Source organism: Lissotriton vulgaris, chromosome 9 (assembly GCF_964263255.1).
Source record: "Lissotriton vulgaris chromosome 9, aLisVul1.2, whole genome shotgun sequence".
Classification (NCBI taxonomy): Eukaryota; Metazoa; Chordata; class Amphibia; order Caudata; family Salamandridae; genus Lissotriton; species Lissotriton vulgaris.
In genome coordinates, this window is record NC_141697.1 from 921135933 (window position 1) to 921154187 (window position 18255).

Genomic DNA, 18255 nt, shown 5'->3' on the forward strand with positions numbered 1-18255 from the left:
GAGCTGATCCCGAGATTCAAACGTAGCTCCCCAGCTCTAAAGTTCGCAATTCTAGAACTTGTGGCGGGAGGTGTGTCTAAAAGTGTATGTCGGTGCTGGCCATCAATGAGAGAGACCTGTGCATTTTTCAAATGGGTGGTGAAAAAATATGAGTATGTTGCTGGAGATGTGGGCCGCCGTGCCACCAATGTACTTACCGGGGGAGGGTAAAAACCCATTATTCCCCAACTTTCTTTCCGCATACCATCACTCCTCATACTTTCAGTACGAAAGTACTATGACTCCGCAATGCCATTATAACACATGGCATTACATTTTATATGCTTTTACCATGCATACATTTACAACGAAATTCGTTGTAAATGCATGAATGGTAAAAGCATGTTTTAAAAAAAATATTTGGATAAGGTAAGTATGGGTATAGGGGTATATCTTTTGGGGTACTGAGATATAGGTTTTGGGGTGTTTGGGTATTTTAAGGGTTCAGATATAGTTTTGGGTTATGGGGTACAGGGGTAGTTTTAGGGTTTAGGGATAGGTATGGGTTTTGGGGTACAGGGGTATATTTAGGGTTCAGGGCTAGGGCTAGGTTTGGGTTTGGGGGTATAGGGGTATTTTTAGGGTTCAGTGGTAGGTTTGGGTTTTGGGGTAAAGGGGTATTTTAGGGTTCAAGGGTAGGTTTGGGTTTTGGGGTACAGGGTTATTTTTAGGGTTCAGGGGTCGGTTTGGGGTTTGGGGTACAGGGGTATTTTAGGGTTCAGGGGTAGGTTTGGGTTTTGGGGTACAGTGGTATTTTTAGGGTTCAGAGCTAGGTTTGGATTTTGGGGTACAGGGGTATTTTTAGGGTTCAGGGGTAGGTTTGGGTTTTGAGGTACAGGGGTATTTATAGGGTTCAGGGCTAGGTTTGGGTTTTGGGGTACATGGGTATATTTAGGGTTTAGGGATAGGTTTGGGTTTTGGGGTACAGGGTATATTTATAGGGTTAAGATGGGTTAGTGTTTAAGGGTGTTGGGGTATTTTAAGGAGTAAGGGTGGGTTATGATTATGGGGTGCAGGGGTTTTTAAAGGGAGCAGGGTGGGATTAGCACACGATATGAGACATGGCATGAAGGGTGGAACGTACTACAAGCCCCCAGCGTTTGTCATGCCCCCAGCACACGCCCACAGCACAACGCAGACACGCCCACAAGGGACTACTTTGCTGGCATGGTTCTTTTACCTTTTAAATGTATATGGTGGGCGTCTGCATAGCCTATGTCCTTCTGCTGCAACTGCCCTTTCCAACGCTGTATTGGGTGTGGTGATTGGTGCTGTGGTTCCTGAGATTACCCGCCTCAAAGGTTTGGGCTCTCTCTTTATTATATTAGTATGGATTATGGTGGTCTATTTTCAATTTAGAGGTCCCGTGTGTCCTGCTCCCCTCAGCTGTCACTCTTTCCCAAGTCTCCAGCTTCTCTGCAGTGTGCTGCCTCCTGTCTCCCCCTCACCGCTCTCTCCTGCTGCAGGGTGCTGACCGGTCTGCAGAGGGCACACCGGGACGATGATCGGGGGCTCGCAACATGCCGCCCTTCTACAGACTGCTCTGTGTGTGGCTCTGTGTGTGTGTGTGGCTCTGTGTGTGTGTGTGTGTGGCTCTGTGTGTGTGTGTGTGTGTGGCTCTGCGTGTGTGTGTGTGGCTCTGTATGTGTGTGTGTGTGGCTCTGTATGTGTGTGTGTGTCTGTGTGTGTGGCTCTGTGTGTGTGTGTGTATGCTCTGTGTGTGTGTGTGTGTGGCTCTCTGTGTGTGGCTCTGTGTGTGTGTGTGGCTCTCTGTGTGTGTGTAGCTCTCTGTGTGTGGCTCTGTGTGTGTGTGTGTGTGTGTGTGTGTGTGTGGCTCTGTGTGTGGGTGTGTGTGTGTGTCTCTCTCTGTGTGGCTCTGTGTGTGTGTGGCTCTGTGTGTGCGTGGCTCTGTGTGCGTGGCTCTGTGTGTGTGGCTCTGTGTGTGTGTGTGTGGCTCTGTGTGTGTGTGTGTGGCTCTGTGTGTGTGTGTGGCTCTGTGTGTGTGTGTGTGTGTGGCACAGTTTGCGTGGGCAATTATTTTCTTTTTGTTAGCCGTAGTATGCAAATGTGAATCGGTATGCAAAATCTCAGTTTTTGCATGATCCGCTTTCTGCCTGCAGCAGACTAAAAAATGAATGAATTGTACGCTGCATTTTTGCAGTTATCCATTGACTGCCGCAAAATTACTGCCCAGGCATGCCAACTTGCAGATACATTTCACAATGGGGGGAGGCAGTTTGGGGAGAGGACCTTATAGGGGATGGGCCAATGAAGGGACAAAATCATAAGCCAATTGCGTTTACGAGGCATGAGGGCACAAGGTCATGAAGAGGGGTCGGGGCTTTGGGCTGAGATCTGACCCCCAACATCCCTCCCTCTAAAACAAAAGCTTCTGAAGCTACCACTAATGCCCTGGGGAGTATGTAAAAATTAAAAAAATACCCATGAAACGCAGCAGCGCCCACCCTCCATATATGAGCTGGAAACCCACAACCCACACCTGCAGTGTGAGAGACAGCAGTGTGAGAGACAGCATTGTGTGTAAGAAAGACAGCAGTGTATGAGAAACAGCAGTGTGTGTGAGAGAGACAGCAGTGTGAGCGACAGCAGTGTGTGTGTGTTCTAGGGAGAGACAGCAGTGTGAGAGAGACAGCAGTGGGAGAGACCTTTTATTTATGTTTTGGTTTTTGAAACATAAATAAAACGCATTGTTATTTGCAATGTCAGTAGCTCAAACTTGTGCAAATACGGGACCTATTGCATTGCAAATGCAATAGGTCTCGCAGGTGCGAGCTATTAAGCTATTGGTATTGTAAATGACAATGCCATTTATTTATCTGTTTTCAAAACCAAGACATAAATAAAAAGTTTGTCATTTACAATGCCAATAGCTCTAACTTTTGCAAAGGCGAGACCTATTGCATTGTAAATGTTTTTTTTTTTTTTTAGCGCCTAGAAAATCCATCTGGGGCTGATATAGGACCCCAAACAATATCAAAGTGTTTGCACAATAAGGCAATATGCAAAACAATAGAGGGGCGTAGGGTCAGTTTTAGTTCTTGAGATAAGCTGTAGATAGCCTCTGCAAGCTTCCTGAACTCTCAAATTACTGCAGCCTCTGTTTTGTCCCTAGCCACTCTCTGGGCAGACCTACCAGCCAGAATGCACCATGTATTGCGGCTGCTTTGAAAACTCCACTGTCAGAGGCCCTGAATGCAAAGACAACTCGGCGGGTTAGAACCCCAGTGGCAGGATGTCCAAAACAATCAGACACAAAATACCATTAATTCCGAAATTCACCAATCAAACAAGGACAAGGGTTCTGTGCATTTTCCAGATTATATCACCTGGCTAGTAAACTCTACTCTATGTCTGGATGTCCAGAACTCATGAGGTCTCAAAAGCCAGCATCCTTAACAGGAAACATTTCCAGGGGAAATCAATTAATGGGCCAACTGATAACTCGCTGCAGGGAGACTGGTGGTGGTTGTATGGCTATCATTGGCAATTTAGTACCCTTGCCTGAAATACACTACAACACTCCGAGCAAGCCACACCAACTGTTCATGGGTCCACAAGACAACCTAACCCAGTGACGCTAGAATCGCGTGTTGCTGGGAAATGCCCCCTTCTAAGTTTGGGATTATTTGGCTGCCTATCCCAGGAAAATGGAGTCCTAAAGGAGAGAAGACTAGACCACTAACACAAGAATGATGCACCATTTCCAAGAGGATTATAGGCTTCAGCACTGCTTATACTACTCACCCTGCTCAAGCTTGGCTCCAGTTTCTTTAATGAACATTTCACAAAGGACACTTGTATTAATCGAACAATCTGTACTATAGTTGGTGAGCCAAGCCTTCTGTTGTCTGGTCCATTCCCTTCCAAAAGCAGGACCCCCTCCCCCCATCCCCATCCTTGTGCTGTAAAGCTCCCAAAATGTATTTTATCCTTTGACAATAGCGTCATTCTTTTGGGGGGAATCCTCTGCGTGGGAGCTGGAGGATGGGTATTTTCCATCTTTTGTTGTGAGGCTAATAGTTTTCCTTTTTTCGCTTTCCACCTAGGGCTTTATTCCGATGACGGTGCCCGACATGCTGAGAGGTGCTGTGTTTGTGAGTATTGTGATCAACTTTCGGTCGCCTTTCCTCGAGCGACATTTATTTACTTCTGTGACGCACAGATAACATTGCTATCAGTCTGGATGCACCTCTATTGTTCACATTGAAGGCGCTGTGTTTCCATGACCACTATGTCACCACAGATCATTTTTCCATTGCATCTTGCCTAATAATCTCCAGCGTCAGAATTTAAGATAGTAATTCTACCCACAACAGCTGGTCAACCTTTAAAGGATAATGACTGTTGTACTCAATCCCCAGTAAATAGATTGCTCACCAGCTTTCCTACACAGGTTGTTAGTGTTAACATTTCCCATAAATGTTCCTCAGTTGAAAATGCAGATCTCCTCCCCTTCCTTCAGCCTGGAGACAGTCTGTCTATGCATATTGTCACCTCCAAGCTTAAGGAAGAAAGTTTACAATGTCACTCACAGGCTAAGGACACAGCTTTGACATAATCATCGTCCCAAACACTTACTTTTTTTCTTTCTGTTTTTTTTGGAGACTGGCTGTAAAATATACCCTCTTGCAACCATTTAAACTACCTGTGTAAAAAAAAGGTTTTTATTGCTAATTTATTTCATTTCGTTATGTTTTGAGTCTAGATTTGTGGATCTTAACCATATTACCTTTTGCTGCTGTGGCCAAAGTGAGGACAGTGAATTGTACTTCTCCTCTCTGCTGGATGAGTACATTAGATCTTGCTTCCCCTCCCTGTCGCCAGTCCAAGGACAGAGAATCATTCCTTATTTTACTTCACCTTCTGGATGCATGAGCTTTGCCGACTTCATGCTGATGTTTAAAAGTCTTATTCTGCTATCTCTGGAGGGCACTGCCTCATGTCTTATTGTTAGCTCCTCCCCATCCAATGTTTCGGGCTTGGAACAGATACGTTTGCTATGTCCTTTCCCTTTCACTGGCATGCCCAACCACGCCATCTTTCACTTGACCATATAAAATTATCTTACTTCACCCCTTAATATTCTTCCGCTTGCCCTTCTGCGCTATCCATCACATTGCTTGTTGTGATGGTCGAAAGTCAAACCTAGCTGAGCTTAGCCTTTCGGCTAGGTTTGCGCTATATAACCACCATATACATAAAAAATTGCTTGAGAATGCAAATGTGCTATGATCAATTATTATTGTCAGGAAATCCCAATTTTCATATTGACAGTGATTTTTACCCTACTGATCCTCTCTGCGTAGGCTTAGGATAGTAAATATTGCCTGTTCTTAACTTGAAATAGTCTCTTTTATGATGTGCTGTTTTATATACCTATGTAATGCTTTTATGATATCTGCATATCGAAATAAAGCTATCAACCAACCAACCAACAGTAAATTTTGCTGTACCTGTTTTCTCTATCCAAGCTAAGATACCATAGGGTCTGATTTAAAGGTAGGTGATAAAAAGACTTCAGCAAAAAAGGGTGAGTGTCCTGTCCCATCACCTCTGCTTTATTTAGATAATGAGGGAAGACAGTATACCTGTTAAACTTTAGGGAAGACTATCTAGCAGTTGTAACACCACCAGAAATTGCATCAGAGTGGCCATCCAATTTAGGAATACCGGTCAGCCACTGCTTCTGAAGGGGATTGTGCAAGACCCCCATGAAAACCATGGTGGTTATGTGCAAAGCCCACAAGCAGAATTGTCCCTGAAGTGCTTGGTGAAAATACACTTCTCGTGCACCTCAACTCAGAGCTTATATTCACAGCACTGATATTGGTTATAGCAATTCCACCATACCAGAATGACTCAGTGGAATTATATTGACAGGCCTTCTTTTGCTGAGCGAGTTCCTATAATACTGGTGGGAGCCTCGTTTGTGGGGGAAAGGGGTCTGCTGAATTAAAAATGGAGGTTTAAATGCAGCAGACTATCCTGCGCCTATTTGGTGGTATTAACTCTACCACCATGGGATGCTGCACTGTCCTTCCTCCCAGCTTTAAATCTGCCTTTACATCTTGCTGTACCTCCCCGGCCTCCATGCTGATATCATGACATTTTAGGCGGTCAGACGGTCATTCTTGGATGCTACTGAAGGAAAAAGTTTCAAACTGATGTAATTGTTTTGGAAATTAATTTGTGTATGTCCTGGTGAGGAACCTTCTTAGCCAAAACAGAATGCATCCAATCAAAATAATCATCTCAACAACATAGACTGCTAAATCTAATTCACAATGAGTAGCCAACAGACATGCAGTAGAATACAATTACTCTCTTTCTTGACAAGAAGGTAATCTGGACTCTTTCAATGAAAATGAAACAGTTATTGTAAGGGCTTGAAATATGAAGTCTGATAAATCTTGCATTTAATAAATGGAAGGCCAAGCCAACAACCCTAGGAAAGTATTCAGCCATCAGAAGATGTCAAATTTCCTGCAGCGCACGTTTCTCATGAGCAGCAGTGGCTCAGGAAGGTAGCAAGAGATTCCATTGAAATAGTTTCCAAAATGGCAAGTATAAGAAGTAGATTATAATTTCTTTTCTAAATTGTCAAATTCCAGCAGGTCTTGTTATCAATGCATTTGGATTTCACCTAGGAGATTTCAGGAGTGAAAGCTGCGTTCCCATAAATGAGATGAACAGAGCTGCGTTCCAGCAGTATACATTTGATGGAAATGGGGCTTTGAAAAGTTCTAAATGAAAGCGAAGCTTAGAAATTACATTTTTTAAAGCACAGGTAAACTTGAGCAAGCCATTAACCGCTAACAGCGAAGTCTTAGGGAATCATTTTGAGCTGAAGGACAAGCCAACAGAGCACTCGAACAGCTGAGGCCCTGTGTCCATCAGCCTTGCAGTGACTCATCTGCCTTTGCTGGTTTTGACTCAGTTTCCACTGAAAGTGCTTCCTCGGACACGACAGGAGCACTCTCTGCAAACCTGCAACAGGCAGCCAGTGCAGCTTGTTTATTCGGTTTTTTTCAGAAACAGGCCCCTAAAGCTGGGGGATTTCTTACTGAAAATTGAAAGATGAATGTCCCTAAAGCATTGGGGGTTTTCACCCAGTAGGAGCATTTTTGCTGTTTTCCTGCTTTCAGCTGCTATATCATACATGGCAGCCAGGAACATAAAGAATCAGTTAGAAGTCCCACCCCATGATGGTTGCAAACAGGAAAAATTTGCGTTGAATGGTCCACCTTTAGTAGGGCTGGAATTCCGGCGTCATGGCGGTTCTCCGGTAGCTGCCCATCAGGATGTTGATGACATCAGCAGAACTGGATGAGGCTCCATTAGAAATTATGCAGTTCCTTCACCTCTGGATGAGGTGGGAGTAACCAGTCTGTTGGGCAACCGATGATTTTCACTGTCCATCCCATTATTGTTAGACGTTCACTGAGCCCCTAAAAGTTGGCCGACTGAGTGGCCATAAAAATAAAAATGCCCCCCACTTTAAACTATCCTGAAGGAGCGAGTGAGAGCAGCGAATAAGCGAAGCAAATTATCCCACCTTCCCCATTAGGGTTTCTGTCTTTGCTTCTAAATGAAAAATGTCCTACCTACTTTATTGGAAAGTTTCAATTCTATTTAAGGAGACGAGGATTATGCTCAAACTTCCTTCACTTTATTTTCTCCGGCAGCCATGTAAATACTTTAAAAAACGTCCTTTCCCATGAACATTTGGGAAGAGATGAATGAACATTACTGATATAGTTCACCAACACATCACAGGAAAAATGACAGTGTCATATATACATTGCTGTCATAAATATAGCCAGAAATCAGTCTTTCTAGCGGGAAGCTCAAAGAGATTACCTTCCCAGGAGAACGATACTCTGGTCATTTGTATCCCACCCTACTTGTCTGGGAGGGAGGAGTAACATTCAGTACACAGGTGGGATGATTTTCACTGCTCTGTCCTTAATAGAATTGAAACTTTCTGTTACGGTGGCTAGGAAATGTTGCAATCTATGTGAGTACCAGAGGCGAGGATTAAGCTGGGTCAAAGCTTACTTACCTACAGGGAAGCACATCTGCGACTGGGTTGAAGTAAATCATCTTAAAGCTAGAATCCGAAGAACAATCTGCAGCATTAAGAATATAATAACGACCAACCTTGCACCTGGAGCAAACGATTAGAAGCCTCTGACACAGCAAAGGATTTGATATCCATGCCACTTGCCGCATAATCCAGCAAACCCATCTACCTCCCATGGGTGAAGACACCGCCCTGTGAGGCTTCTGTAAAGCAATCAATAACTGTTGTTCGCCTGGTGGGTGAAGTTCCTCTGTCATGCTCTCTTGTAAATGTAAATGTTAATGTATGTATACTTGTAAAGCGCACTATCACCTTTCAGGCATCCTGGCGCTGTATACCGCTGTGGAACCCTTCCTGGCTTTCCCTGTGAGATGCCCCCTACTGGGCACCCCCAAGGTGAAGCCAGGCATCTCAGCGCTTTCGGGGCCGTTGTGGAGATTAAGCAAGCTATTGCCCAGAGTTGCAGAGTGGGACTCCATGATTAGAGTAGGCACCGAGGCGAGAATTATCAAGTCCGTGGACATTGAGCCCAAGACCCTGCCGCGTAGGGAATTGAACCCTGGTCCTAGGTCAGACCTCTGCATCAGGGTCTGCCGCTTCTAACCAGCGAGCCACACTTCTCTTATTCTTTGGAACCAATTTGGAACGTCCGGAAAGAGGGTATGACGCAATCATAAAATTACTTTTAGTTCATCTTTAAATGTTAAAATGTAACCCCTTCAGGGGGAAACTTGTACCTGTTACATTGAGGGCTCTGACGTCTGAGGAGCCTGACATAGGATTTCTTCTATCTCGCACATTCTCAGGCTTATTTGGCCCCTCAATGTATTTTTTGATTCCCTATTTCTTTATTTTTTTTCATGTTTCATTCCTTCCTATGCTGCACTTCCATGTGAATGTGATTGGAACTTGTAGGCCAGTTGTTGCTCTGCTGTGTTCGAGACATTGGGCCTCAAAGATCAGATGTTACAGACTTGCGTGTATGTGGTCAGTCTTGCAAGATTTGTTTTGTAGATAGTCTGGCAGACCATTTGTTGAACTGTCTATTTTGGAACGGATAGTTGGCTACTGAACTTCTGAGTTTTGGTGGGTCAAGCTTTGGATTTATTAATGTATTCAGGTGCAGCTATTCATGTGTGTGTACCATTTGTATTGCTCCTTACCAGGAAGGCTGTGGAATGCGCCCAAATGCCAGTTCTTCCCAAGTTTATAGCCTGGATCCCTCACGGTTTGAAGATCTGAATCTGGCGGGAACCGCAGAAGTGGGCATTGCTGGTAAGAGGAGATCCTTTCAGACACCGCTAATGAGGCCTAATTTGTCAATACAAGCTAGACTACTTAATACCACCCCTAGGGATAATGGGGGAGGAGTGGTGGTCTTGATTGTGAGATGTAAAATTGGCAAATAGATAATTTTCTTCTTAAACATCAATTCTGCTGAAGGCATGTCATTGGGCTTTACAACCTGCTACTCCTTTTAATCTCGAATTTCCCCAGTACAACCTGTTCTTAGCAGGTGATCTTTACTCAATGTTCTCTTCAATTGTGCTCAGTGTTTTTCTATTGGGCTCATTGCAGAGTGCTCTACATTTTCGCTTCAAGCTTGGCATTGTCCTTGAACTGTGTTTATACTGTTATTTCCTCGGTGTCATCAGTGTGAAGTTCTTTCAGGCTTAGCTGTGTGTTCCACGTAGTCTTTGACGTGTATCTTTTTTTGTTAGCGTTTTACTCTGTGTTTTAAACATTTGGGAGTCTGTTGTTTAAATGCCTCCTTAAGTACTGTTGGTTTCTGATGGATACTTTTTCCTGCACATTTCCTCACCTTGCAAATATTTTTAAGGTTCGTGACTGGATTCAAAAACGTTTCTCCCAGCATTAACTGTTCATCCTCCATGTGGCACCATGCAACTTTAACTGCAACTCCACACATCGCATGTGAGCACATTGGAATTTATAATGCGGCAACCAGCAAGCTGCGATCAGTTCCTGATGTTAAGCACCACAGCAACATGGGTGCAGAGCTCTCAGTGCTTCACCAGTGAAATGTTTTAGCTTTTTAACCACAACTAGGTGAAATGTCTCGTAAGATCTCAGGATTTTAAAGCCTGTCGCAGATGCAGCAAAAATATGTTTCTGTCAGACCCACATACTATCTGCACATTCTTTCTGTAGTCCAACTATGAGTCCAGGAGCATTCAACTCCTCTCCTGCCCATTGATGCATCAAAAAAACATAAAGTGGGAGGCATAAATATTTCTGGCCGCTGTCCACAGATATATGAAGAAGTGTTCCCCTTCAGGTAAATCTCCTGATGTGCAATGGATCGATGTTCCCAGATATTCCCACAAAAACTGTTGCACGAAGAAGAAAACGTTGTCCTCACTTGAGCTGTCCTACTTCCAGGACTGTTAGGAGGCCCAGTGTCGTTCCCAAACACTGGGCCGTTCCTCCACACCAGAGCTGATCCTAGTGTTTAAAATGATGAAGCAGGAATATACCACTCTGTCAGCTGGCCCTTTGCAAGTCAAGGTCTTCCAGCAAGCCATGCTAGACTTGTTGAGGAGGGCTCCAATACCCTCTTACCCCTCACCAAGCACGAGTCTGATCCTGTTGATTTGGCAACTCCCCGCCCCCCTCCCCCCTCCAAACCTTATTCGTACCAACTCTGTGCCTCCACAGGCCTCTGCCTCGATGACCAAGAAGAAGGTATTGCTCAAAGAGCTGTTTGGCCAAGCTTACGATGCTGACTCAGACCCGCTGGCCCTCTGAGCGGATCTTGGTCCTGCCCTCAAGTCGGATAACATTATCTGAGTGACAAAAGAAACAGTTAAGGTATGTTGTGATGATGAGCCCTTCGCTGAGCTTCTTGCTAGGTTTCCAAGATTTGCCAAATTAAATATTTTTGGGGGGTTGACACCTATACCTTTGCCATGCTAGGTAAAGATTATAGCATACTGAAGATGATGACTCAGCAGCTGATCATTTCTTCCCTCCTAATAACACTAATTATACCTTGATTTCTAAAATGCAAGTGTTCTGGATACTTCTCCAGAAGAGGATATCTCTTAACCCTTTAGGAGAAGTCTTTTTGTTCAATATACTGGTACGAAAAGCAGCAAAATCTTTGGAACCGACTATGCACTTTGCAAAGATGACATCTAACGTCCTGACAAATATCTTGCAGCTTTCTGAAGTTTTGGATATCACCATGCCAAAGGGAAACCCTCAGCAGAATCTATTTATGCAGGTCGTTGGACAAAGTTTGTCCAGTGGTGCAAGTAGGAAGTTATGATCCCTTTCCAGTTCTTTCTTTCAATAGTCTGCATTTTACGTTGTCATTTGGATAGCAAGGGCGATCAGTCACTACTGTTAAATATTATTTCTGATGGATACTTCTACCCGCAGCTACCTCACTTTTTGAATATCCTTTCAGGTATCAGACTGAATTCGGAAACTTTTCAGCAGTACATCAGTGTGCCGATTGGTGATGCCGTGTTGCTCTGTACCATCGTTATGCTCCAAAAGTGACAGGGGAAGCTGCATATAAGCGCCACCTATGTGCACCAATGTCCGACCTTTCTTTCTTTGCCACCTGACGCATATCCAGAGCTACCCTATCGTCTCTGAGACAATTTTTCTAAATATTTTACCAGTGTGTAAGGGAAATGTCACCTCCTAAAAGTGTAGGGTTCAAACCTTATAGGGACTGTCGCAATATGATGTCTGTAACAGATCCCCATCAAGTTTGCCTTTGGTGCTTAGACTCGGAACATGATTCCAAGGCCTGCAATGATTGCTATCTGGGACTGTGGAGCAAAGCTTTATGTCACTGAACACAGGAAGACCCAGTGCTGTGACTGGTCGAAGTTGACAAGAAGGTCCTCATCCTGCTCTCTCAGTCGTTCCCATGGCAGGTCATCTTCACAGTTGCCTAGTAAGTCTAGAAGGAAGTACAAGATGTCCAAGCAGAACTCTGCCTCTTTCCGCCACTTTCAAACTATAGAAAAGGCACAAGAGTGTCAATGGGCCTCTCAGTCTCACTCCAGAAATCGATCTCCTTCGGAGCCGGATCCACCACTTATCTTAAGATAGCCTAAATTCCTGGGACCATCAACAACAACGCAGCAGATAGAGAAATTCTGTGAAACCAAACTGCTTTTTTGTCACTGAGTGTCAGCTTGATCCGCTGAATACGCTGTGGTTTGCACGCCGGCTTTGGCACCAACTTCGATTTCAGCAACACGGCCTGAAAAGGACCCTAGAGCATCGATGCCAATGCTGGAGGATGAGGTACTACTGATCGTGCTCTCTGACTCCAAGGTGAACTTGTCTTGAATTAGGCCGCTACCCTCTATCTGACTGGGCCGCAACCTTCTGATAACAGACTCGGACACTTTGCCCTTTCATCGTGGGAGGGCTCAAGTCAATCACAGTCTGTTTGGAACAGACTCAGACAATGACCACTATGATTATGAGGATAAGTTGGAACCTAAGTGCACTGATGACAATTGTTATGAGCAATTACAAGATGTCAGTGGTCTGATACTTGTCCAGACACTGGATTGGTTTCTGCTCCTGGCCCGATACTTGTCCAGACACTGGATTGGTTTCTGCTCCTGGCCCGATACTTGTCCAGACACTGGATTGGTTTCTGCTCCTGGCCCTTTTACTGAGGACAGTGCCTCCTTCGCAGTGGTGATGTGAAGGGCAGCTGAGGTACTTAACCTCCCACTTCCAACCATGGAGGTGAACACAGATTTACTGACTGAGGTCGTAAAAGGTGGTGAGACACACATTAGAGTACCCACCAGAAAGAGCTTTATTATGGTAGGTAACTTGTTCTTTGCTGCCCTATGCTCCTTCATGTGTCCCCATGACTAGCCTTTTCCGTTTAAGTTGCCACTAGAGTTCTGCTATCTGAAAAGTGTACTGCATTTTCTTCCTCACACTCTGTACATTGTTCTCAGCGGGATTTAAATCTTCTGTTGTATTTTCTCATGGCATCACTATTTGATTTGATGCACGGTTTGCCAGTTCAGCTTCTGACTCTGAAGACTGTCTTCTTTGTGGCACTGACTTCCACCCAAAGGATTGGTGAACTTCAGGCATTTTTGGTTGAACACCATTCTCCTTATTAAACCCGGATAAATACGTTCTTTGCACCTGCTCATCTTTTCTACCAAAGGTAGTATCTGTTTTTCACATTGATCAGATCATCGCTATTCCAGTTTTCTTTACTCCTCCTCCTCCTCCTCATCCCAGTATGGAGAAGGAACTGGTGCCTAAACCAGGCCGCAGGTGTAGCACTATTTTTTTACATTAAGGTCACTTGACAGGACAGAGTGGATTAGCAGCACTTTTTTCTGTTGCTTTTTGCCTTGTGAAGGCAAGAGCGGCAAGGTGGTGACAAAATTCATTATTTCACTTTGGGTTATGCTCTGTATCAATATCTTCTACACTTTTACTAGAGGGTGTTTGTCGCCACTCAACTAGGGCCATGGATGCTTCTACAGTTCTCACCAGAGATGTCTCAGTAGTTGATATCTGTTTTGCAGCCACATGGTCATCCTTTCATTACTAACGCTAAACATTACTAACTCACAGCCCAACCTCGTAGTGACAGGCACTTTGCAGAGGAGTGCTGAATGATCTCTTTAGTAATCTGGCACTACTGAGTCCTGCCTCTTGGAGAGTATTACTTTGGGACTCATTCATTATATGGGGAATCTGCAGGAAGGTGTATAAAGAAATAGTTACTTACCTTTGGTAACCAAATCCCATTTCCCCCCGCCATGTTATGATGGCGGTGGGGACCCTGGCGGACGGAAACACTGTCCACCAGTTTTCCGCCCGTTGACGAGTCGAATGGGCGGAAAAGGAGCTTGATATGGTGACGGTGTCTGCAAGACACCGCCATCCATATGCAGTGTCTGCATGTGGGGGCCCGTTGCGAGCCCCCAGGGTGTTGGGGGTGTGTGGGTGCACATGGGGGCATTTGCATGCACAATGTGGCAGGCACCGCGCGGTACATGCCATGTTGTGCATGCAAATGCACAACATGCCTTTTTTCCATTGCGGCGGGTGCTGCTGAAAGCACCGCCCGCTACAATGTAAAAAATGCGGTATGCGCCCGCCAGTGTGGTGGGCACATCATAATCTTCCCCACTGGACCACCACACATATGGCGGGCGGTCCCTTTTGCCTGTATGGTGGCAGGCGGACTAAGTCCGTCCGCCATCTTAATAGTCCCCCAAATGTTTCTGCAGATTCCACCCCTCTCTCGACAATTTAGCGCCTTGATTATCAAAATCCCAAGGTATGCAAAAATATCTTGTGCTGTATTTGTTGCTGCTCATGATGCTCTGTCAGCTTTTCTCCCCATGCCTCGGTGGGATGTGGAAAAAGTGCCAGAAAGTGATGGCAGCCCACTGGCTGGTAACTAATATACTCTGATATTGCCACCTCTGGCAGGCAGAGTCGCAGTTGAACTTGAAAGCAAATTGCACCATTTGGCGACACCGACATTGGAGTGTTGTTGCTGTGGAAAAACTTGCTAATCCAGTCTGGCACCTAGCAGAACGTCCTAAAGTGAGGAATCTGCGAAGATTATGTCCGCTAGAAATATTGTTACAACAAGTAGGCAACGTTTACTTCCCCATCAGTGGCGTGAAGGTCCCTCAATTTGCGCCAAAAATTCCTTTGTCACTTTTCGCAAGTTCTTTTACCTACGTTGAGAGGGTGCCAGTTCTAGGGCACGAATTTTAGGACACATTACTCAATATATGCTATTGGCCTCAGCCTAGCCTGCATAAGGTCCTTGGTCACTGCGTTTCACCATTTGTGCTGGAAGTTACTGATACTCTGAATATAATTTCCCCTTGGTCTTTCCTGTAAGTTTCTCATAGTCTGTGCTTGCTTTGTTTCTTTCTGTATTTGCTGTGAGTTCCTAAGTCTGCTCCTAGCCCCAGTAATTGCTATAAGTGCCTCGGTTACCACTGTGAGTTTCACGCTCAAGCTTGTTAATTCCTCATAGCCTGTGCTCTGAGTTCCCCTCTGTGCTTTGGAACCACAGTCTATATAATTGCTTACGTTTTTTTCTGCAATTCCTCAGTGTTTATGTGCTCAACTGCCAATAATGTGCCTACGTCTGTTCTGTATGGCTACATTCTTTACTGTAGGAGTCTGAATCTGTGTTGAAAGTTTCTCTGTCAGTGCTGTGAATTTTTAAAGGCCTGTGTGAAAGCTCTCCGTCAGTGCTTTCAGTTCATCTTACACTGTATGAGACTTCTGACCAGTGTGTGCTGTGAGTTCTGATCAGTGCATGCTGCAGAGTTACCCAGATTCTGGTATGAGTTCCTCTCAGACCCAGCTAGGTCTTCTTTCTATCTGTGCTGCAAGTTCCCCTGTTTGTGTTGTTAATCCTGGTCTCCTAGTTTCACACGTTTCTTTTTCAGGGTATTTCATGGACCATGCTGTGCCTCTTGCTGACCTTCCCCTCCGGTAAGAAGACACGTTTGCTCACATGTGCTTAGCTGTTCTTTCTCAGCTTCCAGTTGAATTTGAAGAAGCACGAATTTTATCCTGTTAGAATAAACACAGAGGTTGCAAATTAGTGTGCCATAGGAATGGAGCACAGCATGGCCCTTTAGTTGACCAGGCAGGTGGATGCAGTGATGAAAATGGCTTAATCATTTGGGGAAAGAATATCGAGAATAGCTGATTGTACCTTGATTGCACGCATTCAGTAATTTACCTGTAATTAATATTCTCTCAGCACAAAGGAAGGCAGAAACAAAAGTGTCGATTTTACTGGGAAAGATGGATTAGTGCATGAAAAATCACAAGACCTTCCAGCACATTGCCAGTTTAACGGTTAGAAATCTAAGTGGTACTTTGCAGAGTAGCTCTATTTGTTATCTAAGTTTGACAAGACAAATAAACAGTCTATCCATTTGAGATCTGAGAAAAGGCCGCACTTTAGAAAGAGATCTCGAATAGATCCAAAAAAAGATTTTAAAAAAGACAAAGAAACAGTTTGATCATTCCAGACAAATGAAATTAATGAAATTGGGGTGGTCAATGAATTTCTTTGGAATAAAAGAAACCCTCCCCCCACATAGCCTTATGCGCTCATAAGTGAGGTTTGTTTCCTGAGAGTCATCCACTAAAGAAGTTATTCATATTCCTTCTGAGAATTAGAAAGTCAGGAGGGCTGGTAGTATCCACTGCTATCTTCTCTAAAATATCTAATATTGAAGGTAAAGAAGCCATTGTTTGCCTCAAAGTAAGTGAGGAAAAAGTCTTTTATGTCTCTCCTTCATTTACAAGTGCTCACACTGTAGAACCTCATGTGCTAACCAGACTAGTCACTTGAAAACCCCTCAAATGAATTAAGTGCCACAATCCTTGGAGGCTCCGCCTAGAGGTTTTAGACCTTTTTTGTAAAGTAAGACTTCTTCCTAATAAATCTGAAACTGTCCAAGTTCATCACCCCTGACTTGTCGCATAGAGGCTCAAAGTGTGAACATGTTACCGGTATTTCTTGGTTCCTTTGTGGGCCTTTTGGCATTGTGCAGTTTTCTTACTACTGCCCTACAGTGTGCCACCTTCTTAGGAGTATCCTGCCATATTACCACTGTAATTACCTAAAATGCACCCACTGTCCATTTCTGGGTAAACCACCAACTCTTCAGTGTCAAAGCTGTGACTCCCTTTGAGTTTGGAGGCATCTTAACCATGTGAACCATTGGTCATCTTCATGGATCCCCTTGATTACGCAAAACGCCATCTCTGATGGTGTACGTGAACCAGCCTGACTTCAAGTGAGATGTTTTTACCTCTGTTGTTATAGGGGCCGATGACGTTACTGCCATTCACTTTAAAACTTGGAGGCACTTTGCTAATAATGTTTGCTTTGCCACCAGTGGAAACAAAGGAACACTGCATTTTCTTGTTCCATAGGCCCACAGGGGCTTTGACTTTGAATGTGGGACTCTTGGCTTTTTTTGCCTAAGCCCTATCAGCTTACATTCTTGAAAGATGTCTGCAGTGAATATAATGGAGTTCCAAAAGGATGGTTTAACAAAATGTAGGAGCACTCACGATTTTCTAGCAGGTGCATTCGGGATCACCTGCAAATGTCTTAATGACTTCAGAGATTCCAAAGCTAATGGTATAGTCAAGATGTTGCCTTCTTCATTAAGCTAGGGTAGTTCATTTTTCTAGAGCTGATTAAGACAGTGGTTCTTAACCTGCGATCCGGGAACCCCCAAGGTCCACAAAGCTTGTTTAGGAGGTCTGCGACTGCTTAGGAAATGAAATAATATTAACAGAAAGTGTATATAAATAAATTAACAAAATGTCAAATGATACTTTTTGCAATGTTCTGTAAATGTTGAGAAATTTGAAATTGGAGGCAACAAATTTAGTTTCCTCAAATTGATTAGTTGGAGCAGTGCAAGTACATCAAAAAGAATATAGTATGAACGATGAGTGGCTTCAATTACATTTAAAAAACCTCCAACCTATGCATTAACAGTTAATTTTTTTTAAATATTTGTTTGTGAAATGAATAAAATGTTTCATCATTTGCTGGATATGTTTATTTCTGTACTTTTTGTTCAATTCAATTCAATTCAATTAATTTATATAGCGCGCTACATACCCAGAGGGTCTCAAGGCGCTTGGAGAAGGATGGGGAATTACTTGTCGAATATCCAGGTTTTAAGTTGCTTTCTGAATGCTAGGTGGTTCTGAGTGAGGCGAAGGTGAGTGGAAGTGAGTTCCAAGTTTTGGCTGCCAGGTAGGAGAAGGATCTTCCTCCCATGGTGGTTTTGTTGATGGAGGTACAGCAGCAAGGGCTTGGTGGGAGGAGCGTAGCTGGCGGGAGGGGGTGTAGAAGGAAAGTAGTGTGTTGAGGCATTCGGGTCCAAGTTCGTAAAGTGCTTTGTGTGCGTGGGTTAGGAGGCGGAATGTTATCCTCTTATTGACGGGGAGCCAGTGGAGGTTTTTCAGGTGACCAGAAATGTGGTCTTTACGTGGAATGTCTAGTATGAGTCTGGCTGGTGCGTTCTGGATGCGTTGGAGTTTTTTTCTGAAGTTTTGCGGTGGTA

At 44.2% G+C, this 18255-nt stretch overlaps 1 protein-coding gene across 1 annotated transcript in view; it reads left to right on the forward strand.

Annotated features, from left to right (window-relative positions):
* SARS2 (seryl-tRNA synthetase 2, mitochondrial) overlaps positions 1-18255 on the forward strand; it is a 278053-nt gene that overhangs the window by 226688 nt on the left and 33110 nt on the right. The window contains exons 8-10 of the mRNA XM_086938739.1: positions 4107-4154; positions 9310-9418; positions 15598-15643. Coding sequence (XP_086794865.1) covers positions 4107-4154; positions 9310-9418; positions 15598-15643 — 203 coding nt within the window. The remainder of the gene's footprint in view (positions 1-4106; positions 4155-9309; positions 9419-15597; positions 15644-18255) is intronic.